Source organism: Cystoisospora suis, assembly GCF_002600585.1.
Source record: "Cystoisospora suis strain Wien I chromosome Unknown contig_284, whole genome shotgun sequence".
Classification (NCBI taxonomy): domain Eukaryota; phylum Apicomplexa; class Conoidasida; order Eucoccidiorida; family Sarcocystidae; genus Cystoisospora; species Cystoisospora suis.
In genome coordinates, this window is record NW_027153086.1 from 1 (window position 1) to 23376 (window position 23376).

General features: G+C 55.8%; 2 protein-coding genes across 2 annotated transcripts; both read left to right on the forward strand.

Annotated features, from left to right (window-relative positions):
- The first annotated feature begins 548 nt into the window (after positions 1-548).
- CSUI_000727 (egf family domain-containing protein) lies at positions 549-3356 on the forward strand. The gene has a single exon (XM_068060958.1). It carries the CDS (start codon positions 1256-1258, stop codon positions 2285-2287), a length of 1032 nt encoding a protein of 343 aa, XP_067927062.1. The 5' UTR covers positions 549-1255; the 3' UTR covers positions 2288-3356.
- Positions 3357-4867: 1511 nt separating this feature from the next.
- CSUI_000728 (swi2 snf2-containing protein) lies at positions 4868-23376 on the forward strand. Its single transcript, XM_068060959.1, has 11 exons — positions 4868-7307; positions 8386-10083; positions 10403-10597; positions 11072-12371; positions 12894-14393; positions 14722-15083; positions 15292-20019; positions 20571-20708; positions 21394-21530; positions 21706-21770; positions 22367-23376. The coding sequence occupies exons 3-11, from the start codon at positions 10526-10528 to the stop codon at positions 22381-22383; spliced, it is 8319 nt and encodes a 2772-aa protein (XP_067927063.1). The 5' UTR covers positions 4868-7307; positions 8386-10083; positions 10403-10525; the 3' UTR covers positions 22384-23376.

Consider the following 23376-nt stretch of genomic DNA (forward strand, 5'->3'; position numbering starts at 1 on the left):
AGCAGCTCACCGGCTGACTATTCGCCGAGTGAGCACTGCAGGCTTTGGCGGGCATGTCATAGGGGTGCTGCAAAATCCGGGGAAGTTCATAACTGGCTCTCTTAGGGATTCACAACAGTACCACAGTTACTGACAAAGACGCATAGTGGCCGGCTCATCGGCAGTCGTTGTCGCCACGGCACTCGATATGCGGCACGGTACTCACTACACCGAGCGGCACACAGGGCGGCGGCACGGAGTCGCATCGCCGGCGGTACACTTACAGTGTAACCTTCTACTTGGGAGCGTACTACCAAGAAAAGCCGGATTTAGCCTGCGGAGAATGTCGGCGTCTCACTGTCAGTGTATCGACTACACGACAGACTCACAACTGACTGCCCCGTTGATTGAAAGGTCATATCCTGTTCGCGGTGCTTGCCGGTTTTTGCTGGCTGCCGGTGTATACTGTATCGACGACAGCACGTCGCATGCGGGGGGGCCGCGTTTTCCGGTGTGAGTGTGACCGGTGCCGGTGTTGACGGGCGAGATGCGTCGATCGAGATTGCTGTCGGCAACAGAGAGCAGACAAAACGTACCTTCGCTTTTGGCCTGCACGAACGCGGCACCGGACTCAGCGCGGTTTTTCCGAATCGCTTGTAGTCCACGTCGTAACTTGTTGCCTTACTGAACATCGCGTGATCCTGCTCGCCATCGGGACCGGCTAGTCAGTGGTTGAAGGTCCCTGCGGCGCCAGCCGTGACCGTGTGGTCAATTCCAGCTGGGGGCTCTAGGTTGCATGTTTCTCTCGTATGTTTTCTTTTTTTTTTGTGACCGCTGTAACCCGGTAGAATTCGGCGTTGTGAGAGCGCCGACGACTGGTCCGCCCGACTACTCTTCTTCTTTCGCTGTCACTCGGCGCCTTCTAGCGAAAACGTGGTGAGCGCTGGTTTTTAGAACGAATCTATTTGAGTGCTGCGGCGTTCGCTACCTTATAGATGTCAGGTTACGCAAACAAGCCAGCGCCGGGCCTCGGATTGGTGTGTATCTGAAGCGAGAGATCCGTGGTGAAACGCTGCGGTGTCTCTCTTTGTTGCGACAGAAGACACTAAGCAATCACGACAAGCAAACCTGGCCGCAGAATTGTCCGCGTCTTTGACTGCCTCGATCTAGTTTGGATACTCGAGTGGGCGTAGGTACCGAAGAGGCAGAACCGGTGCTTTGCGTATGCAGAGAGCAGGTGGATACTTCTGTTGCGGTAGACGAGAACGGCGTTGCTATGGCCTTCGCGAGGTTTCCTCATCCCTTCGAGATGGAGCCGTGCAGCGTCGTCACAGCTCATGCACGTGTGCACGACAGTTTCAAGTGCTCTCCTGGGTTAGAACATGCCACTAGAGCTGCCCAGTCGCCGTCTTCGGCAACCTATTGCCGCTCCAGCTCCTTTCGCAAGTGTCGTGTCTCGCACGTCCGGCTTGTGCGGCTTGTGCTTGGTCTTCCCACACTTCTCGCCGCGACGTGCACTTCGTCGGCTTCCGCAGCAATCACCTTGCCATCCCAGGCGGAGTGGGTCTGTCGCATCTCGGAGGCCGGCCAGCGCTGCGGTGACGTGTATGAGAATGCGGTCACACATCAGAAGGGAGGGATATGCAGAAAGGGTTACTGCTGCGCGAAGTTTGCTGTGGCTAATAACTTGTTCGGAGACATCTGCACCGACGACCAAACCGCGTGCAGGAGTAAAAACGAACCGTACAGCGACGGGAAGTGCAGCTTAGAAGAAAAGTGTAGTGCGTGTGCCCAAGCTGCGAAGTGCAAATACGACAACTCTTCAAATGGGGGAGTTTATTGCCACTGCGAGCCCCCGGGAGAGGGGACTGGAAAAACCTGCAAGGTCGACCCGTGCCGCGGGAGACCTTGCGTCAACGGAACGTGCAAGCCCCGGCAGGATGACCCCTCAGATTTCAAATGCTCCTGTTTGCCGGGATACGTTGCAGTGAAGGACGCCAGCGGGTACGCGAAATCCTGTGTGGACGTCTGCAGCACAGGTGTCTGCGGCGACGGCGCTCTGGCCTGCTACAACGGGGAGACTACTTACACATGCGCGTGCAAGCCCGGGTATGTCAATTTGTCAATAAACGGGAACGATTCTTGCGTGAGGCCGAACTTTTGTGACGTCCAACCATGTGGCGATTCGGAGGCTGTCAAATCGTGTAAGATGATCAGTAACACCGAGTACGAGTGCGAATGCCAGGCAGAGTTCGCCCTGACAACCGTCCTGGGGCGCAAGACTTGTACGCGAAAGCTGTCGAACTGAGGGCGGCGCGAGGGCACCTTTACTACACATATGGCTTGTCCATTACGTGAGAAATCCGGCAGTGGCGGTTGCCTGAGGAGACAGCAGGGTGACGGTCAGGCTCCAGTAGCGTTGGGGAACTCGCCAAACTGACTAAGCAGCGGATCACTCCTGGCTGTCGTTCCAGCTTGAAAGGCTCCCGTTGCCAGAGCCCACGCGTGGAGGCATGCTCTCAGCGGATCATGGGTAGGCAAGCCAGCAGTCGTGGTGTCGTGCTGAGGGAGTCTTTGCAAGGCGCGGGTGCGACAGCAGACTGTTAATGGACATCTCGGGCCAGGACAACCAATGAGAAGGTGCTCTCGTGCTCGTGATGACCCCAGCAGATCACCCCGTCTACTGAGAGCTTCGGGCTGAGCAAGGTGAAGCAGATGGCCCCGGCCAGGTGGGGCCAGGGCCTTGGCTTCGGGCCCGCGGGCGCAGAGCTCTGTTCGTTTCGGCCCTCACGCCGGTGTCTACACGATGCTTTGAGTCACGGAGGAGATGGCCAGAGAAACGAAAGTCCCCGACTTTCAGCAGCCTGTCGTGCGGGGCATCATATATGTGCGTTGCGCTTCGTCTTGCGATTTTGTGACGGGGTACAACGTGCGGAGATCCACGCGACTCGGAGCTTGAGCCCATCAGGAGTCTCGCGGACGGTGATCAGCGATCCGGCGAGCCAGACAAGTCCTATTCCGCTATACCACGCATCAAGGGACGGGTTTTGACGTTCTCCGTGCGGTGTGCATGTATATCAGTAAAACAAGAGGGTTTGATTGCACCGGCTGTTGAAGGCGGTAACGCATGGATCCGTAAACACAGTCAGCGCTCCTCCCCTCCCCTCCCCCGCCTTCGGTGTCTGCACGTCGCCACGGGAACATACATTCCACTACACTGTTTGGGCGTGTGTGACTGTTGGCCTCTCTCTGGCCCAGTGCTCTCGGGCTGACAGCAACCAGAGCAAGGACAGGGGACCGCCATTTTCGGACTCTCTCACATGTTATGACCGGGACCAAGGCTTCTCAATCCATGAGCCCATGTTCGTGTTGTCGACGCGCTATTTCTAGTGGCCGGGGGTACGCTCACACAGTTGAGGTATAGCGAGAAACGAAACGAGTTTTATTTTTGTCAAACGGAACTACAGTGCACGCACGTCTGTCTGACGGCCATGCAGTATCTCCGGCGATACCAGGCGGCCGTCGGTGCGAGCGTGCGAGCCACGCAGTCCGCGAAAGCCAACCTTCGCCGTGCAGGGTGCAAAGATACCTTCGACAGATCGGCAAACCAGCTCTCTTGCAGGGGTCTTCGTGGCGCTCTCCCACTCGCAGTGTCTGCTGGTTTTGAGAAGCTGTAGCGTTCACCCAAAAACGCCGCGGTTGGGCGCTAGCGGCTCATCGCGTGTGACGTCGATCACAGAGATTACAGCGATTTTGAGGTGGGTGCCCGGAAAGGTACCATAAATATTGGTGCAGATTACGTGCACCAATATTTATCGTAATCTGCACCAATATTGCTTGGGGAGTAACGTGTACAGAAACTCAGTCTGGTTCGAAGTCTTCACGATGGAAAGACAAAATCTATTGTTAGATCAATATTCACTGTGCGGTGTCGGACCACGTATCCCTGCAAGAGCGCACCGATCAAAACCTCCGGTGTTCTCTATGAATGCCGTGCTAAGCCCTCGATCACGCTGTAACGAACCCTAGCTGATTTTAAGGAGGCGATGCGTCCGGATAGGAGAGCCGGACACACACGCGTGTGCAGTCGAAGCGATTTTAGACTCACGGCTGAGCCAGGTGCGCAGCCTGGACGAAGAGGGGGAATCTCTAGTGAAACGGGGTAAGTCAGCCAGACAGGGGAGAAGGGTAGCTTGCGAACTGATGTGCGGACACCTGAGTATTTTTGACTCCTAAAGGAAGCGAACACTGGGAAGGACGCAGCGCTTGGGAGAGGGGTATAGTGTGAAGTCCGGGACGTGACTACGAGTGACAGCGCGCATACGCTCTGGTTAGCGCCGTGCTTTGTTGATTTGGCAACGTGCGCACCTTGCCGGGCGTCGTTCTCCGGAGTGCCCGCCATGCTGGGTCACTTGCACGCCGCACGCGGTCGCAGCGGTGGCCAAACAGTTCCACAACCCACAATGTACCTTATCTACTGCCCTGTCACTGTCAACGGCTGAATGAGGTCCGCTGGTCCGGCAAGGTTTTTTGCTCTGGCTGCTGCAGCGGCACCGCGCGCAGCTATGGGCGAGATCGATGCTCTTCCCCGTGGACAGAGTGCGCCCGTGCGACCCCCCGAAAGGAGTCTGCTCTTTACAGGAATGTCCGACGTGCGTGCTTGCCAAAGCTCCGGATGCCATCCGCGCGCAATAGTAGCTTTTTGGAGGCGTATTAGTTGCTTTCGCGGTTGTTCGGCGGCTCAGCTACTTCGCGGCTGGACATTATGCAAATCCACAGTGATAAAAGAAGAAAGTCGCAAGTGGAAGGAATGTCCGAACGGATGCTATGGAGTGCCACTGTCGCCGCCAAAACTTCCGAAGTAAATATGTGGTTCTTACACGCACAACACGTAATGCAGTTACAGCAGCGCAATGTAGCGGGCTCGTCGGCTACTTGCCGACGAGCCCGCGTACACTCGCTACTCAGCGGGGCACACACTACGACGGTGCGGCTTCGCACCGCAGCATCACACAGGCCGGCCACCGGAAAGCAACAGCTTCTTACGCTTTTCAACCGCATTGGAGACACAGCGTCTCCGTTGGTCTTGCCTGCTGGCTCGCATGTGCTCGTATAAACTGAAATTGTTGCCCCTTAATCAGCCGGACACAGCTGATCTTCACTGTAGGTGAGAGTACGTTTGACTTTTTTGTTGTAGCTTCCTCTGGAGTTGCCAAAAGCTGACTTTTTGAGGTGACTGTGCGCTGAACCGAGCTAGCGCCTGGTGCATGGGATGCAGCCCGCCTGTTAGCATCAGGATTACCTCTTCCTTCTCTTTTCTTTCTCTCTCCACAAACACGACCCGGAAAAGGATGAGCTCCGTCCGGCCCGACTGATACGGAGACCACAGCTGTAGCAGCACTTCTGATGCGCTACTCCTCTTGTTTTTTTCTCCCGTGGACTCGCGTGTGCTGCCTCTGGTCTGCGTCACAGGCCGCGTGTCTTGTGTGCCCAGGTTTCGCTCGCAGCAAACTATCCGCGCCGGCTTCGTCTTGTACAGCGCGGCGGGTCCCCGGAGGGGTTTCTGGAGGCAGGGCGCAGGTGACGTTCCGCGTCCCTACACCGTGGCTGCTTGTAAACCGGCCCCGTCCCCAGAGACGGCCCTTGACACTCTCGAGGTAATCCGTGGCGACTTGCAATGCACTGATGAGTCGGGCAACACTGGGACAGAAACTACGTAATGTCGGGCTCGGCGTGGCTCTCCGGACACGACTTACAGGACACAGTACGAGAAAATGATACTCGAAGACGTCACGTGTGTCCTCAGAAACATACGGCTAACAGCTCCCTTGTGGTTGACCGGAAGCCGTCCGGTGGGTGACATGCCGAACAGAAGTTTACTTAGGCAAAGCCCCCTGCAGGGCGTATCTTGTCTTTCCAAGGACGACGAAGGTGGTAGGAGATTCCAGGCTACTCGCAGGAGACAAGCAGAGCGTCACCTGTGTAGCCCAGTGGGCAGGCTCTCTTGGTGGATGAAGGCACCAAGCGGTCAGGGCTAAGGTCACCTTGTTGTTTCGGGTTGTGAAAGATGGCGAAGACAACCAAGAACCAGGCGACCATGGGGAGAGAGGAAAAGATGAGCAAGGAACAGGGACGCGCGAACAAGCGCAAGACGATGGGGGAGAGTACACCATGTCGGTGGCCGGTGAACAGGGACGTGGCTCTCACTGGGGCACGACAGACAAAGAAGATGAAAATCTCGGGTCAGGGGGACTCAAGAACTAGGGACCGAGAGTGTGGGAAGGATACTGCTTGGAAGAAGAGGTATCTGCGGCAGACTAAAGGACTGACAAAAGGCTGGCGCCCTCGGGCTTTGCAGAGCTGGAGAGAACACCTTCTGATATCTCAACAGGTAGATGTACAAAGGAAAGAGACAGGCGACGGACGGACAAAGGAAACAGAAGCGGAAATATCCTCAGAGCATCTAGTACGAGAGCAACCTCGGCAGGATTCCCGCTCGTTTCCTTTGTCCTGTCCAGCTCCAGCTTTTTCGTCGGATTCACCTTCTTTCTCTGCCACTCCTGGCTTCTCAAGTCCTCAGTCTCCGTTTGCCGCTTTCACATACTCAGGGGCCAGTTTTTCACCAAGCCGTACGCGTACTCCCGTAAAGGCCTCTCAGCAGCGGTCCGCTCTCGACGTCAGGGTGCATTATGCTCGTGACCAGCAGCCTGCGGGGTATTGTCCGCAAAGAAACTGGCAGGAATCCTCCTTAGTCTGCCACTCTCCAGGGCTCTCTGCCACAGCTGTAGCTACGATCCGGGCTGCGGCTGCCATCTCAGATCTCCTGAGCCAAGAAAGACTTTCTGGCAGCACAGGTCCGTTTCCGAGTACTCCTCCGGCACCGAAATGTTGGGGACTCCAAGGAGTCAGGACCTCGCGGAATGAGTGCGGATCAGAGGAAGGCAAAGAAGAGGAGAACGGCGGCGGGGACACAAGGGTTGAAAGCGAAGGCGCCCCTGGTGTGCTTGGGGCGGATACCGCATGTCCAGGCACTCCGCGCTCAGTTAGTGAAACAAACTCTCGCATGTCACGTCCAGGAAACTGGACACTGTATACTCATGGAGAAGGCTTTTCATCCGGGGACACGTGCAGGGTGGCGGACGAAGCAGGACAGAGGAGGTTCGGGGGCGAGCACGCCATTCTGGCGGAACGGAAAGACAATCACTCAGTTCTTGCCCTCTGGGAGGAGATTGAGCGACGCAGAGGCCTTCACCCCGACGAGGTGGCCGCTGCCTTCAATTGTCCATGTTGTGGCTCAGTAGGCATGCGGTTCGTCAATGCTCGATACGGTACAGATACAAGAAGTCTCACCTGTCCATCTTTATATAGGCGCTTAACTGTGCAGATATCATGCGTCGCCCCCCACCTTGTCAAGCCCCTTGTGAAGCTGCGTGGATGCGTGTTGTGAAGAAGTTTTGGCAGGCGTCAGTAGATCAGAATTTCACAGAGGACAGGAGAAGGAAGTTGGTCACAGGGGACGAGACACGATGCGGCGAACGCGCTTGATCGGGAGCACGTCATCAGGGTACACGTGGTTGGCCTGCAATGCTGCTCCCCCGCTTGCGCTCCCAGCCTGCGTATGATTGCTTAACCGTCTCTTTGTGTACCTCGCTCAAGCGTCGGAATCCAGCCCAGGCCAGTCACACCGCTAAACCCGTTTGTCACTTTCTTGGCGCGGCCTCCGGCAGGCTTCGCCGCCCGTAGTGTCAGGCCCGTGCTTTTCGAGTTGCGTGTCCCTGTGACTTCCGCAGACCCTCTAGCTACAGGGGCGGCACGCCGGTTCCTCGCTTGTAGCTCGGGTCCACTCGAGAAAGCATCAGGGGGCCGCATGTTCTGGTGTCCCTCGAGCTGTTGCATTGCTCCTGTCTCAGAACATTACTGGGGCGCACGGCCTAGTGCCTTCCCCTGGCGTTTCTGCTATCTATCGCGGTGCGCCGAGGCCAGCTCTCCGTACCCGTAGCTCGGATCACTTCTGTAGATCTGTTCCTCCTCTCACATCGTCTTCGACTTGTTCCGGCGTCAATTCGCGTTTTGGACAGTATCTGTGTTGTGCCCCGGAGTCACTCTCATATGGCTCTAGCCGGAAACAGGCTTGCCTTTCTGTCATGCTTGAGACGTCCGTTTTGTCTTTTCCATGAGATGACGCGGAATTTTTTGGCCGCGGAAGTTTAGCAACGTACATGTGTATATTTCGAGGTCCGAGCAAGTATATCGGTCAAGGCTTGTAAAGCATACACTCTCTACGTTTCTGTCGCCGCAGTAGGTGTCGGGCGTCTTACCCCGGTTCTTTTGCAAGTTTCGTGCTGCCACGGCATGGGGATTTGTGTGGAGAGACGAGCTTTGGCCTTTCGTATATCTGTGCCTCAGGTGCTTTTCTTGGCTGTCGGCTCTTCCCATCTTGTCGGGGCAAACGGTCTGGCCGTGAAGTGGAGCTCTGGCGGGCAGGCGTCGTTCAGACAGGCAAGTCGGGTAGGAGGGGCGAAGCTCGGAAGCTAACACTGATGTGTGAAGTAGAGACACCCAAGTCGTTCCGGGTGCATGCACAGGGCGACCCAGAGGTGGGGGAACTTCTCCGATTGGCACTTCCGAGAGTGATCTTGCGGGCTGCCCGCGCGTGGCGTTACAAGCGACGAGTGATGTCGTCGCGGTCTGATGCCTCTTTTCGCGGTTCGTTCTCGTCTGCTTCGGCTCTTGTAGCGGACATATCTCCCGCGTCGGCGGGACAGAACTCCGTGTCACCGGTGGGCGAGACTACTGCGGCCCCTTTTTCGTCGTCGTCAGATTCGACACCAAGTAGTTCTCGGGAAGGACAGGAAGAAAGTGACACGGAGCCAGTGGGTTTCGCAAGCGCATCTTTCCCGGATGGTGTTTCTTCGTCGCCCACTCTCCACACGGCGAGGGAGATGCTCGGCGGCAAGCCTGATAATGTCACACCAGTCGAGACTGAAGATCAGGAACAGGTTCCAATTATGCTTCGTCCCCTCTCGTGGCTGCCGCGGTTGGATCGACTGAAAACTGGTCGAGATCCGTGGAGGCATTTCATCCCTCATATTGCTTCTTCCTTCGGGGCATGGCACGCCGAGACGAAATTCACTAAGGGGTCTTCCTTCTGCACCCGCTCGCCGGAGGCGTACACCCAAAGTAAATCACCGTCGTCTAGGAAAGACGGAAAAATCGATCCGAGGGAGCTCGGAAACGTCGAATCACTACTGTGCAGCTCTGGTGACGACACCCGGCACGGGGGAGTTCCGGACCCCCATGGTCTCTTGTCCCGTCTCGCAGATCAGGGACCTCCCATCCCGTGGGACTGGACAAGTGGCTGGGTAGAGGCGCCACGCACAGTGGGCAAGCCCGCTTGTAGTGTAGAGGAACCTTCACGTCATCGTGTCGGAGGAAAGGGGTCGTTGCCCGCGCCATTTAGTTTCCTTGGTAGAGGATTTTCCGACCCGGCGCTCTCCGGAGAAGACACACCAGATTCACTGCGTTACGTTGATGGTTGCGTGTTCCGTCTGGAGGTGTATGAACTGGTCATTGAAAGTCTGGTCGAGCAGACGAAAGAGTGGTGCTCTGTCGCGCCTATCCCAGGGCTGACCCTACGGTTTTTTCGCCAGTACTGCAGCGAAGACAAGAATCGTCATGATTCTTTTTTCATAAGCGACCGTCAGGTGGGTGTTGTTGCAGCTAGGTACGCACATGCGTTCGGTCGAGGCCGCCAGTCATCTGCACAGTACTGTCCTCACTTGTGGACTCCCCGTATATGTAGAGGTGTATGTATGTCTATTTTTCGAGGAGGCGACTAGTCGAGGTCGCGTTCTCATCGCCTGTCCGAAGTGGCTCCACCGAGCTGCCACCTCGTAGGCACTCGTTCCCGGTCGCTGGTGGACTTTTGCCTGGGACCCTGCTACCGTATTGTTTCCGTGCCTTCTCGTGTTTTCTTTGTATGCGGCTTGGGTGGTTTTGTCCGTGTCCAGACAGGGTTAGAGGCTGCCAGGCCAGTTCATTCCAAGTTGACTCCTCACGACTAAGAGATCAGTCACCTGACTGCCTCCAGGAGCATTCCGCGGCGTGCGTATGGAATGGTTACAACTCGCAGAGCCCCGTGGACTTCGCCTTGTCTCCTCTGCTGTGTGCACACTCTGCGGTCTTCTCGTGTAGAAACACGACCTGGTGCGCTCCTGTTGCGGTCTTTGCGGGAGTCGCTCCCTCCCTGGGTGGCGTCTCTTCAGGGGCAACCGTTCGTTCGGCTTTCGGTCTCGTTTATTGCTTGGGTCAGCGTCATCCTTTTTTCCGTGTGCAGACTGACACGGCACCGCGTTTGTGTGGTTCGGTGAGCAGATCACTTTTTCTGAGCGTGCCTGTTCCGCTGTCGTGGCTTGGTATTCAGACAGCTCTGGCCGTTGCGAATCACCGGCTGCCGCCACTTCTTCGTCAGTCGCTCTTCCCCTTTCAACTGGAAGGAGTTTTGTACACGTTGCAGCGGGGCGGGCGCGCGCTGATAGGAGACGAGATGGGCTTGGGCAAAACCCTCCAAGCACTTGCCTTGCTGAGCATCTACAGGGCGTTCCCCGTCCTCATTGTCGTAAGGTCACAGAGGACACCTGAAAAGTAGTCGCAGGCCAACTAGTGATGAGAGCGAAGTCCTGTCACCGCTAACCGTCTTTGGGCCGTCATTCGATGTCATCACGCAGAATACATAACGCATTTCTTTTCGATCTTCTTGTCAGCCTTCTGTCAGGCACAGCTGGCTACAGTTAGCTTCGCTGCGAAGGTGGTGCCACTAGGCACCACGCCCGCAGTGGCACCGTTAGGCCAGCTTTCGTGTAGTGCGTACGTACAAGGTGCAGAAGGAGTGAGTGTATGCAGTCTGACAATTCTGGGGTACGGCCTAGAGGCGGAACTGGCTGCGCTGGCTGCAGGTTTGCACGTACGTGCGCATAGGCTGGCAGACTCTATAAACTGCGTTTTGTGTCTAACATATCTGCAGTCGCTTTCCTTGTTTTTCTCTCGAATTTGTTGCGTACGTGTCTAACTGCACTGGCACGCATTTCTTCAGGTTCCGGCGTCGTTGCGTCTTGTATGGGCGGAGGCAATAGAGAGGTGGCTTCCAGAACTAAGCTGCCCTCCTTCGTCTTTGCTTGTCATCTTCGGGAGCGATGATAGACCTGCGTTACCTCTTACAACAGCCTCTGGTGTAGGCGATCTCCGCTCCAACCCTGACCGAGAGCGGTGTAAGGACAGTTCTGTCAACTTACCCGGAGACGAAGGCGCGCATGACGATAGCAGTAAAACCCCGTCGCAAGCTCGAGGAGGTCCGACTTTCGTCCCCTGGCCCACAAAATCCAGCGGTTGCCCCGCATCCCGTCTCCGGAGCTGCCCCAGCGGGACAGGGACTCAAGTGATCGCCTCCGATGCTTTTCAATGCCGCACGGGGAGTGGTTCAAATAGTGGCGTCCAGGTGTTCCCCGGGGATGACTCCTGCCATACATACCGAGGAAGCACTACGGAAGAGCCATCTCTTCTCAGAGCGACCGCCACGACCTTTAGTAATGAGGAACATCGAAAGACTGGCAGCAGGCAGGAAAACCAAAGTGCAACTAGCAGGTGCGAGATTAAGGTGGCTCGTGTCTCCACGGTTGGCGCTCGGGTGGGGGGCCCTGTACATACTGCTGCTGCCACACAACCATCTGCGTCATCGCACTGTTCCTCTCTGTCCTCTGCTGTCACGCCGTCGCCCTCGTGTTCAGCTCCTGCTTGGGCAGCCCCAAAGATTGTCTTGATTTCGTACGAGATGTGTCGGAGACTTCCGGACTTTCTCGCTCAAATGAATTTCCGAATGGTGATTGTAGATGAGAGTCACAAGTTGCGCACTCCCGCTAGTGCGGGCGTCGTATCTGAACTAGAAGCAGACACAACACGAAGAGTGCTTCAGCTGATCAAAGCAGCGACCTACGCAGTCTTACTTTCTGGCACTCCGAGTGTCAAGCACCCGTTTGACTTGTTCAGTCAGATTGATGCGTTGAGACCCCCTATGGAGCCGCACTCTTGGCGGGCGAGACAACAGAGGGTTCGGCAGGAGTGGAGTGCGTTGGTGGGGGCGACGAGGAAACACCACTTTGAAGGCGAGGAACGAACTGAAGGAGAAGAATGCCATGTCGAAGAGAAGGGGGCCGCGAACAGAACGGACACTTGGAGGTCTGTGAAGGCTGAGGAGGGAGAACTCGTGGACGATGCAGTTAGAGTTGCAGAAACCGCTGAAGTGCGGACGGGAGAGCTGCCGGACCTCCCAGATGCAAAATCACGGCTCTACGGACAGGAGGGGAACATTCTCCGTGCTGATAGGATTCAGTTTGGAGGTGAGTGCAGTTAGGCGCCTCCGCATCCGTACGTATGGCAACCGACAAATGCGCGACGGGGGGGAAGAGAATACAAGGAGGGAGAGTGTTCGTCTTTCATTGCCGTCTATGGAGAATCGCGTCTTCCGCGCAATTTTCTCTTTTCTGAAATTCGCGCCAGCAAAGCCGGATCGGCGACCCGCGGGGAACGAAAGGAGCCGGTGCTTCGAGCACGTGTTTCTCTTGTTTCCGAGCAGTTGCCGGGAGCGTTTTCCTCACTAGAGCGATTCTGCCAGTGCAGTTGCTGTAGCGCGCGAAAGAGCGGGGCCAGTTAGATGTCTCCATGTCTGGTCTCGGGCAGGCTTGGAAGCTCTAGGGTTCGGAGAGAACTCGTGACTGAGCGTCATTTTCTTCACTGACGGCCGGGGGAAAAGCGTCATATTATTCTGCGTCTCCAATTGAGCTCGGGCGCGTTTGTTCAGTTGCGGAGTATGAGCTTTGAACGTGACTCTTTCCCTTCTTTTCATGTTCTCGTGTATGCAGAAGAATACTGCACTTGTGTAACTACGTTCGGGAGTCGAAAGCGTTACGGGATTTCGCCGCGCAGCTGGGAACTGCATCTTCTGCTCAAAACTGCTGTTCTTATCCGGCGAACAAAACTGGCTCCGAGGCCATCAGGTAGCCCAAATAGTAAGGAGTGCAGCTCTACTGAAGGGGAGAGCGCTGCAGGAGCTACATCGCAGTTGGCGCCGGTAACCGGTGACGCTGTGAAGCCGCAGAACGCAGTTACACAACAGGTGCCGCGAGAAAGGATCGCCACATTGGCGGTGAAGCCACTGGAGAGGAGGGTAGCTAGCCCTGAGTGCCATGGAGGGACACAAGTGGACGTCAATAGCCAGCGCAAGTCGAGAGTTGGAGACGCCCGATACGGCGCTGAGGGCGGTGACCATGCGAAAGGCGAGCTAGCCGTTGAGCGCGCAGCCGCGCACTTCGACGGGAGGCCGAAAAGGGAAGGGGCTGGCGAGGACGAGCCCTTAGCTGAGAGGGGAGGGGGAGATGGTGCGGAAAAAGAAGGAGCATTTCTTGGGGCAGCAGGTGAGGTCGAGAGTGTAGCTGATTGCCAGGCAGTAGCTCCGCCCTGCGTCCGCATTCTACAGGGGTTGCATCTCTGTCGTGAAAACCGTGCGGTGCGTGCAATCGCTGCCGCAGCTGTACTAATGCGACCTGGTTTCGAGATGCTTCTGGACTTCGTGAAAGAAGAACACGAAAAACAGAAGGAAGAGGAAAAGGTGAGCATGCTGGAGCAGACGCGGCGAGAGCTCAAGATTCCCCTCAGGAAAGGGACCAGAGCGCGCGGAGTGAATGCACCCGGAAAGAAGAGAAAGCTACGAGAAGAAGAGAAGAGAGAAACCGGCAAAAATTCAGCACAGCATGAAAACGGGGAGACTAACGGAAGGGAGCATGAGCCGAAAGTGGAAATCAGTGAAAAGGACAATGTAGAAAATTGCATAGAGGGCCAACCCAACGCAATAGAGGGAAGACGACTCGTTGTCAACGTAGAAGAAGCTGCAGGGGGCACGACAAAAGGATGTGACGGGTCTCCGGAGGGCAAGGGTGGCGCGCCGTCGCGGAGTCGGAGGCGGCAGCGTGACTCGGATCCTGCTGGTAAGCCCTCAGCACAGGATGAAGATTTGAGAAGTTCATCTACCGTCCGGGCGACAGGGAGCGCGAGGAAGGAGACTGAGGGAGAGACACCTGGCACACCTATGTGTGCACAGGGAGAAGGCGGTAGCTGTGACATGCTGGTAGCAGATGACCGGAGTAAAGAAGAACAGGAGGGCACCTGCGGTCGGTCACAAGAGCAGCAAGAGAGATTCTCAAATGCTGTCGCCAGGCTAAGTCAAGAACTTGTTGGAGGTGTCGACCGATGGTTTGTAAAAACTGAAGCAGAGCGAGTTGGCTTATCGAAGGTACAGAGCGCCATGCAGTGGCTGGAAGAGAAATTTCTTAGAGACAGCGTGTTTGAGGGCGACGGAGAAAAAGGTACGGTCTGGCACATCGGCTGCAGATGCATCGTGCAGAGTTGTGCAATCATTTTTCGCACTTCTACTTGGTTCTGTAACCGTCGCTCCGCACCCTTGTCCCGCACCGTATGGATGCTGTCCTTTTCTGTCGGTTCGTTCTTAGTTGTACTGCTACTGAGAAAGGAATTGTTGGCGCCTTCTCCATCACAGAGTGGCTGATGAGTTTCTTCCTTGCGTACGTTATCAGTCGTACACCGAAGACGTAGATGGACTCGTCTTACCTGTCACAGTCAGACACTTATGAAGGGTGCGCGGAGGTTCTCTTGGTGTCGTTATTTCTGTCTCAGAATCTTCCTACACCAAGATTGTCGTTTTTGCTCATCACCGGCGTGTTCTTGATAGCGCGGAAGTGGAGCTTCGTCGAATTCAAAGGAAAATGTCAAGACTCCGCATACACTTTCCGGCAGGACACAGTACGAAAACCCGGTCTGCCAAGGGAGGTAGAAACGAAGAAGCCGACCGTTCTTCAGAAGCTAGACAGGGAGACCAAGGAGATTTAAGTACTCAGCAGGGCGCTCGATTTGCTTTCGAGTTCGTCCGCATTGACGGGAGCTCAGCCGAGGACGAGAAACTACGGCGTCGGGAACGTTTTGCCAGAAACCCGAGCTGCAAAGTCGCTCTTCTCTCTGTTACTGCCTCAAGCCACGGCGTAAGTATTCTTGCACTGTGCGCCGTGTGCTACAGAGTCCGCTTCTAGCAGTCACTCTGCACCCGATGGTGTGTTGTAGGCATGTCTGCGGAGTGCGGTGCACCACCCTCCCTCTTTGTAAGCGGTTGCCGGGGCATTTCACTTTCTTCCCATAGAGGCAAAAGCTGAGGAGGCGCAGCAGTTGCTTGTGAATTTCTTTCTTTACCAGGTCGATTTGTCGAACGCGAATGTGTGCGTCTTCCTCGAACTTCTTCCCGATCAACACGAGCTGCTGCAGGCAGAGGGCCGTCTTCACCGTCGAGGGCAGTGTCGTCAGGTGGTCACGTTCTTTCTTATCAACAAGCTAATCGGACCTCTCGGGGGCCCCCTTGAAGCCCGGTGCGACCCAGCAAGAGGGGAGGACGAGGAAGAACGACAGACCGAAGGACAACAGTGTAAAGAGCGTGACCAAGGAGGGGACGAAGGAAGTCGGGGAGCAAAAGGAAAGGGGAGACAGAACCGGCGGTGCGCAGGTAATCCGGTAGCCTCCCGCGGAGCAAACGGGAAGGCGGATGCGATGAACAAGGTGTGTGATGGGGACGAATGGGTGTCACAGTGTTCTGATAGTTCCGAAGATATTCCGTCTCCTCCCCTTTTGTGTGAGTCCGGCACTCTCCTCCCGGGGACGGGGAAGTCTGGTTCCTCTTCTTCGTGTTGTCCTCTCTCTGTTCTCCGGCGATTTCGCAAAGCAGTACGGCGAGAGACAGCTCGCTTGTTCGCCGAATGTGAGCGTGCAGATCTTTGTGCGTGGCAGCGGTATTCCACTTGTGCTGCCGCCGTTCACCACGTCGTTGACGGGCCGGTGCGGGCCGCCGAAGGAGATGCATTTCCTCTTCGGATTGACTCGCAGGCCGAGTGGACAGGGAAGCCGGGGGACAGGGAACAAGGTAACCAGGGAGACGTATCAACAAGAAGCGGTGCGGTCGCGAGAGAGATGGTGTCAAGTTCAGGAGACGGCGAGCATTCACGAGAAACGGAGAACTTATGTGTGAGTCCGACAGATTTTGGGGAAGAAGCGGCTGCCGCGCTTGCTTCGAGGACAGCAGAAAGTGGTGGTCTGAGAAATGGCGAAGACAGGCCTTTTATGCAGGCGCACGAGTCTCCGGGTGCAACCAGCATGGAGCTCAATGAAAATTCAAGAGTTTCTTCAGGGACCATTGAAGAGGTGCTCGCGATGGAGGACAAGCAAGCAGAAAATCGCCAGGATTTGAGGGGGATTTCGTTTACAGCGGGACACCGGGAGTCGGGAAAGTTCACACCAGAGACACCTTCGGCGGAAACAGGAGTGGTTCCAGGCGACCGCAAGCACGTTGCTAGTGCACGTGTGTGTACAGTGGTCAACGTTAAGTCGTCACGTTGTGGGAGCCCCACAGGTCTCTTCCATCCGGAGGACCTCCGTTTCATTGTCTCTTCTTACACAAAGCGCCTTCACCTGCTGCGAGTAATTAGGTGCCGAAGGGAGTTTCATACAGGTGCTGCTGCTTCCGAGGTTTTCCAGGGAGCTACCGCTTCTAGTTTTCATCCGACTGCTAAACCATTCTGCCCTATGTTTACTTCCGACGGTACACACTTCCTTGGCGACAGCAAGCCACATCTGTCTGATGTTAGGGCAGAAGACAGTAGCACCCCGCTTTCAGCAGAGTCCCTAACCGTGAAGCCCATTGGTGTGTCCTTCCCCGCGGAGGAGCTCATTTCTTTTGCCGCGGAGTCCAGCCTGTTCGATAGCGGGGCAGACCCGTTGTCACCAGGCATCTTTGGCTCGTACGCTTGCCTGGAGCATCAGGAGCAGAACAGTGAGAAGATTCCAAGTATGAATTGTTTAGGCCAAGGGGCGAGAGGTATTCCGACCACGCCAGCAGACGAAGGGGAGGACGGGGAAGCGGTGAGCGTTCCTCAGTGCAGTAGAACCAAGGATTTCATGTTCTCTGTTGAGAGAGCAAACAAAAGCAATAGAAGTGAGGAAACTGCTAGCGAGACGCAGAAGTCAGGAGACAGCCACCATCTGTATTGTGGGTGGGACTTGCAGTCCGTTGCACAACAGAGGACAGCTAAGGAGAACCAAGGCTGCACTCCGTCACTGCGTCAATGGGCAGCCGTGTTCTACCGTGAGTATCTTTCTTTGACGTCTTATCAGCGTCGACGAATCAGGCGGAGTTATGCTCCTCTCGGCCTACGTGCGTGGCTAGCCACTGCTCCGGAGTTTTGCTCTCCACCTGGCCGAGGAAGTGCGCAGACTCTTTCTTCGTCGATCCTGTTATCTTCACCGTCGTTTCTCGAGTGTGGAAGACCAGCCTGCCCTTCCCTCCAATTTTCCCCTTCACCAGCGTTTTGTTCTTTTGGATCTAGCGAGCAGAGAGGTAACAATGACGACGAAGACACTCGGGGACAGGCGTGCGGTGGAAACATAGCGCCTCGCGATCGTATCCAGTGGCCTCGGACAGATTCAGCGCAAGTGCCGTTGAGCGAGCCTCCCAGTTCAGCACCATCGCTGCCTAGTACAACTTTGAAAGCACCTCGATTTCTTCGTGATTTACCGGAAAAAGCTTTAGCGGGGGGCTGGGGAGGCGTCGCGGACTTTCTTTGTGTCGGAGCATCTCAATCCTCCAGACAGGAGACGTCTCCGGAGAGAAAGCCAGTTGTCTCGAAGTACTATGCAGCTAATCTACCAAAACCACCTGGCCGGGGGGGTCGAAAAAGACACGCATCCGAGATTGCAGCTTCGCGGAAGACGGAAGACGAAGGGAAGCCAAGTGAATCTCTCGTGGGAGGGACGAATTTTGCGGCCTGTGTTGGTGGCCGTACAAGTTTCCGTGCCACTCCCGATACTGGTGAAAGGGGCCAGGCGCAGGAGACACAGAAGCAGAACGTTTCTCGGGCGGCTCTCTTGTCAGTTGATGAGCCTGTCGCTGTGGTCCGTGGGGTTGCAGGAGCGAAGAAACGAAGGACACAGCGTGCTACCAGGACTTGCAGCAGAAAGCAGGGCAAGAAAAGAGACGAAGCTCCGGCGGCTGCAGTGACGAGCGGGGAACTTCCGGCACCTCCGCGTCAGCAACCGAAAAAACCGAAGAAACCATACGCGAGAACGCGAAGAGAAGCCTCAGAGGTCACTCTGTGCCTCAGGTGGGATGAAGACGAAGAAGAGCCACACGAACTTGCCGATTTTTGCCGATGCTTGTTGAAGGAAGCTCATTCAGGAGGTTTTCATTCGGGGGAAGTGGTTTGCGCGACTAGTGATCTGCCTTTGGTGGATGCTGGTCCCGACTGTGGTGCATCTCGCAAGGAGTGTCTGCTACAAAAGCGGAATTACAGATGGAGTTCAAACTTCGGAATGGTCGCCTCCCGGTGGTGGAGTAAAATCACTACGGAACAGGAGAGGAGCACGTATTTGTCGGCCGAACAAGTCGGGGCGGTTCAGCACGGTGACCGAAATCTAAGAGAACACAGCCCACGGAGTCGTGCTTCCCCGTTCACTGCTAGCACTGATAAGATGCAAGAGAAGAAACGAACTGGTTGCTTATCCTTTTTTCCAGATAGAGATGAAGTACGACATGTGGAAAGTCGGAATGGTCCCGTTGTGGGGACTGGGTGTCGTGTGAATACGCATGGTTCGGAGACAGGACACAACACCGCCAGTGTGTCGCTCTCTGGATACCACTCGACTGACTTCCACAGCCCCAGCTCTCTGAGTATGTCCGGCGATTCGTTAACACATTCCTTGACGCTTTCCGGAGACGCACAGGGCGTGCGTGTATTATCTCAGTCAACAGCTCCCACATGTGTCGGGGAAACCACAGACACGTCCGTGGGGGAAGCGCTTTCCTGTTCTCTTCCGCCACCGCCTTTGGGTTGTCTAGCGGCTACGACGTTCAATGCTCCTCAGTTCCCTGTTTCTGCTTCCTCTGCTTCCTCATCCCCCTGTCCAATTCCGAGTCTCCCAGTCCTGCAGCAGGCGTCTACTGCACCCACGGTCTCGCCCTGCAGCATCGGGTCGCGGTTCGACGGGGGTGTTACCGCGGTGTTGCAAAAGCATGAGGGAGCGGAGAGAGATAGTCACAAAATCTTCTTTGTTCGGGCTCTCGTTTCGTACAATCGCCTGGGAGCGAGTCCTGTCACCTACTACCAACCTATGTCTTACCGTTCCGACATGCCACACGAGGTTTCTGCACTACCGAAGGATGCCGTTAGTGCCCCACGTTCCTGTCCATTCCAGCCCCTGTGTATGATGTGTTACCGGCCGCTGCTAGCGGTCAGCACGACACGAAGGTGGCTGAACATCTCTACAGAAAGCGCCAGCGGAGGACAGGTGTGTCTTGGAATGTCTGAAGACCCTTCCGTCTGCGGAGGTCGAAAGCGGAGAAATCGATCAAGATCAAGGGCGAGCGACTCCACTCGAAGTGGCGAACCGGTCGCGTCGGCAGACTCGGGCGAGTCTGGCAACGGAAAAGAAAATAAAGGACGACAAAGACAGCGCCGCACACCTGTTGTTTCAAAATGTGTAGCAGGCGAATTCTCCTCGGGTTGCCGTGAAGGTCCGGCTTTCGACCTACCGTCAGCGGTTGAGATATGTCGGCAAAGTGAAAGAGCAGCTTTGAGCGGAGAAGTCGTTGTTCAAAACGAGTCTGTGCGATCAAGAACGCGAGGGCAGCGCCGACATGGTGCGAGTGAAAGTAGAGAAAAACTCGTGGGCGCCGTGCAAAGACAATGTACGGTGATAAAAGCAAGTGGAGAACCGGGGCAAACAAAGCCTGGCCTTGGACCCGGAGAGGGAAGGGAAGCGCGTTCAAACGTGAGAGCTGAAGAATGGGAGGTTCGTTGCACGGATAACGACCTATTCTGCAGCGGCGATTGCCGGGCGTCTTTCTTTGCTCTCAAAAACCACGACAGCCTCCGACGGCAGGTCAGTTGGTCTCATCCGGGACGCCCCCCCTACGAACAGAGCATCGCGAGCCCGTGCTCCTGAACTCAGCACGTGACCTGCAGTTTCTCCTGCTGGGAGATGGAACGTCGTCTTGCGGCGTTTTTTTCCCGTGAGCAGGCAGCTAACACTAAATCTGCAACTCACTGCATCAGGCCAAGCAATTAGCCGAGACGTCTGGCCTACGTTTCGCAACCCTGAAGTAGAAGCGAAAGACTTCTGGGTCTAAATTCACCTGAACTCCAACACAGTGGACGAAGTAATATTTTTAGGTTAGAGATTTACTCGTCTCCCAGTTGGAGCTGAGCAAGGGTCTCCCAAGGATCAGGCGACCCTCAACAGATAACCGATCTGCGCTTCGAACCATGCTCCTAGGAGCGACGTCTCTGCAGGGACTGCGTAGCTGTTTGGGGAATCTCCAGCGCCCCGTGGTTGTCGGGACCGCAGCAGTTTGTATGGGGACAATGCGCTCAAGTTCTTCAGTTTGCCTTCCTCGGAAGTGTATCGTCTCGTGCACCTGTTTTGCTTTCCAGATATTCCGCTCGGATCGGGGGGTCTGCAGCAGCTGTGGGGTCGACTGCATTGCCCTGTTAGAAGGCGTTCGCGCCCGAAAGGAGACAAATCAACGCGTGTCGGCCATCGCGGCTTTCATCTGCTCCTTCGCACCGACAGTAAGTGATGGCGTAGGCGATGCAGCGGTAGGAACCGCGACACGTGGCTTTTAGTGAAGGTCCGCTTCGCCGACCCGAATGCCAGTGTTACCTGGGTCCGGGTCTTTGAAGCCGCCCAGAGAAGGCACCGGCGCTGTTTGCTTTTCTCAAGAGCTACTGCGTAGAGGTTCAAACTTCTGTGTACTGCGTGCGGAGTATAACGGGGCTGTCGTGGATGACGGTGATTTCGGTTTCTCGAGTCAGGATCACACGTGTTTCTGCCTCCTTAGATTTACTGCAGAGAAGGTGGAGTTAGCGAGCTGACCGTGACGCGCTCGCGACAGCTAGTGTTTTTTCACTACGTCAGCAGTGCTGCATGGCGATTTTGTGTTATCTGTGGAGTGCCCCTGCATATACCTGACAAGACGATACTGGAAGGCTGCATTACTTTAAAGCAGGGATTCGACAGCATATGGGCTCTGAGTCTTATCTCCGCTTTGTTTGTCTTGTAATCGCCTGTATGCATCCTAAATTCTCTGGTGCTCTTCTTTCCGAAGGTGCACCGCTGCCTGCTGCCTGTGCCCGTGCTGCTGGATCAGAGGCAGGCATTACTAGGCATGCGCAAGCTGATCGACATCTCTCTGGTAGATGATCGCTGTATGCACACGAAGCTCGCTCTTGTGTACGCTTGTGTCTGTGTGTGAAGTTTACGGCGTTCCCGGCGCTGTGTGCCCTCCTCATTCGAGAGCCTGTTGAAGGGAATGCGTGGCACGCCGATCACATAATCCCTGTTCATCGAGGTGGAGGTCTTTGCGGGCTAACAAATATTCAGACGTTATGCCGGTAAGTCAGCGCTGAGGCTGTTTGTACTGCCATTTCTTTTTTCCTGTAATGTGCAGCACAGCTGATGGTCGAGCTATGTAAAAAAATGGACGAGCTCGGCCCCGGCAGTGGAAGGCAGGGATCTCGTGTTCGACATATACTCATATGCCTCATTCTACGTTACTCATTCATGCAGGGCGTGTCACCAAATGAAGACAAATGAGGAGAGGAAGGCACGTCACATCATGGAAGACTCCAGTCGTAAGACACATCAGCTGTGAGGGGACATTGCTGACTATAACGTTTCGGAGCGACCGGTACGCAGCAGATTCACCGCGGTGAGCAGGAAAAGTACACTTTTTGGATGAAGTCTTCCACCACTGCTATAGTGCATCGGGTGTGCCTCGCGCGTGATCGGTGAGGATTCGAGCGCACAAGGCAGTTGCATACAGTTCTCCGTGGCGAATGTGCCAGGCTGGAGATTCTTAGTTGCCTCGATCTGAGCGAACGCACGTGGTGCAGTTCTCGTAGACTGGAAGCAGTCTGTCGGTACCGCAGCACGGAGAGCGTCTGCCGGCGAAGCAAGGGTACTTAGCGGCCTCACGCGGGCGAGCGTATAGATTCAGCGGCAGAGGTGCCGACCGCATGTCCGTTGTTCTAACGCACCGCGCAGCACCGTATCTCACAAGGTTGGAAAGGCGTGTCTCGGGTGCGTTGCGCTCGTAGTGCAGTCGGCGTGTCTGAAGTTCCCCCCCGAGAATCGATGCGAGTGTATGTCTGTTTTTTAGGACCGGTTTGCGTGGTTTTTGTTTGCTTTTCTTTTCTTAACGCTGGCCGGCTCTCATGATCGCGTTCAGCGTTGACTACTTTCTAACAGCACTCATAGTGGAGTGAAGGTGGGGAAGCCGCGCGACGGGTCTGGCTTACCGTACCTCTGAAAGGAGCTGTTGGCGAGTTGAGTGTGTCGGAGGTACAAGGAAAACCGGGCATTCGACGTTCGGGGGTGGCCCCCTGCTCGCTGAAGGCGACGCATGTATTCACGCTTCCGTTGCGCCCCCTCGTCCCGGTAGCGACCATCGTCCCCGTGAGTCCTCCAAGAGGGAGACCGGCAGCCAGCACAGTCGCAAAGAGAGCACCAGACCGACACGGCGGGCTTCCCCCGAATAAAGAGGGGAGCTTCTCTCTTATGAGGCTTGCTTTTTGTCTTCTGTGAAGCTTTCATTGGTATCTGTACACTGACGTTTCCGTCACTGGAAGTGAGGAGAGGGAGTCGTGGATGAAGATTCATTCTCGGAGTGCAGCGCAATGATAGCCACGCTGCGACCAAGAGGCATGTTCCACGTACAGTACAGGATGGCTCCGGCTGTTTGGGAGGGTAGCTTACAGTACCATAGTCCGCGTCAGTCTGCACATGGCGCGATGAGCGGGACGCAAGATGCAGAAATCTAGCGCTGAGCTAAGCTCTCCGCGGGTTTGCTACTGTAGACGACCCCAATACTGCCCCAGGTAACTGCGGGCCCGAAGTGTGCATCCACGCCCTGACCGCGACGCCAGCGACAAGACTCCAGGGGCGGGTCGGTGCGGGAGCCGTGTTATTTGTAATGCCCACAGGCCTCCTCCGTGTCAGTTTATGATTGGCTACCGCTGGGACGCGTCAGTGAGCGAGTCCCCCAATGCTTCTGCGTGTCCATCGTGTTGAGAGCATCATCAGGCTAGTGGGTGCGTTCGAGAGCCTGGGCTAACCTCCAGGTTGAAAAGAACCACCAGGCGGGGTGGCGGTGGACGGCGTGTTCGCCACGCCTTTCTCTTTGTGCTTGTCGCACTTTGTTGAAAGACCAAGACACTAGATGAAGCGTTACGCGGGCTT

What these genes read in the sequence shown, in the direction of transcription:
- CSUI_000727 (XM_068060958.1), top strand. Translation starts at nt 1,256, where the DNA reads ATGGCCTTCGCGAGGTTTCCTCATCCCTTCGAGATGGAGCCGTGCAGC.
- CSUI_000728 (XM_068060959.1), top strand. Translation starts at nt 10,526, where the DNA reads ATGGGCTTGGGCAAAACCCTCCAAGCACTTGCCTTGCTGAGCATCTAC. An exon ending in TTACTGCCTCAAGCCACGGC is followed by an intron (nt 15,084 to 15,291) that starts GTAAGTATTCTT and finishes TTTCTTTACCAG; the next exon opens with GTCGATTTGTCGAACGCGAA. An exon ending in ACGACAGCCTCCGACGGCAG is followed by an intron (nt 20,020 to 20,570) that starts GTCAGTTGGTCT and finishes TTTGCTTTCCAG; the next exon opens with ATATTCCGCTCGGATCGGGG.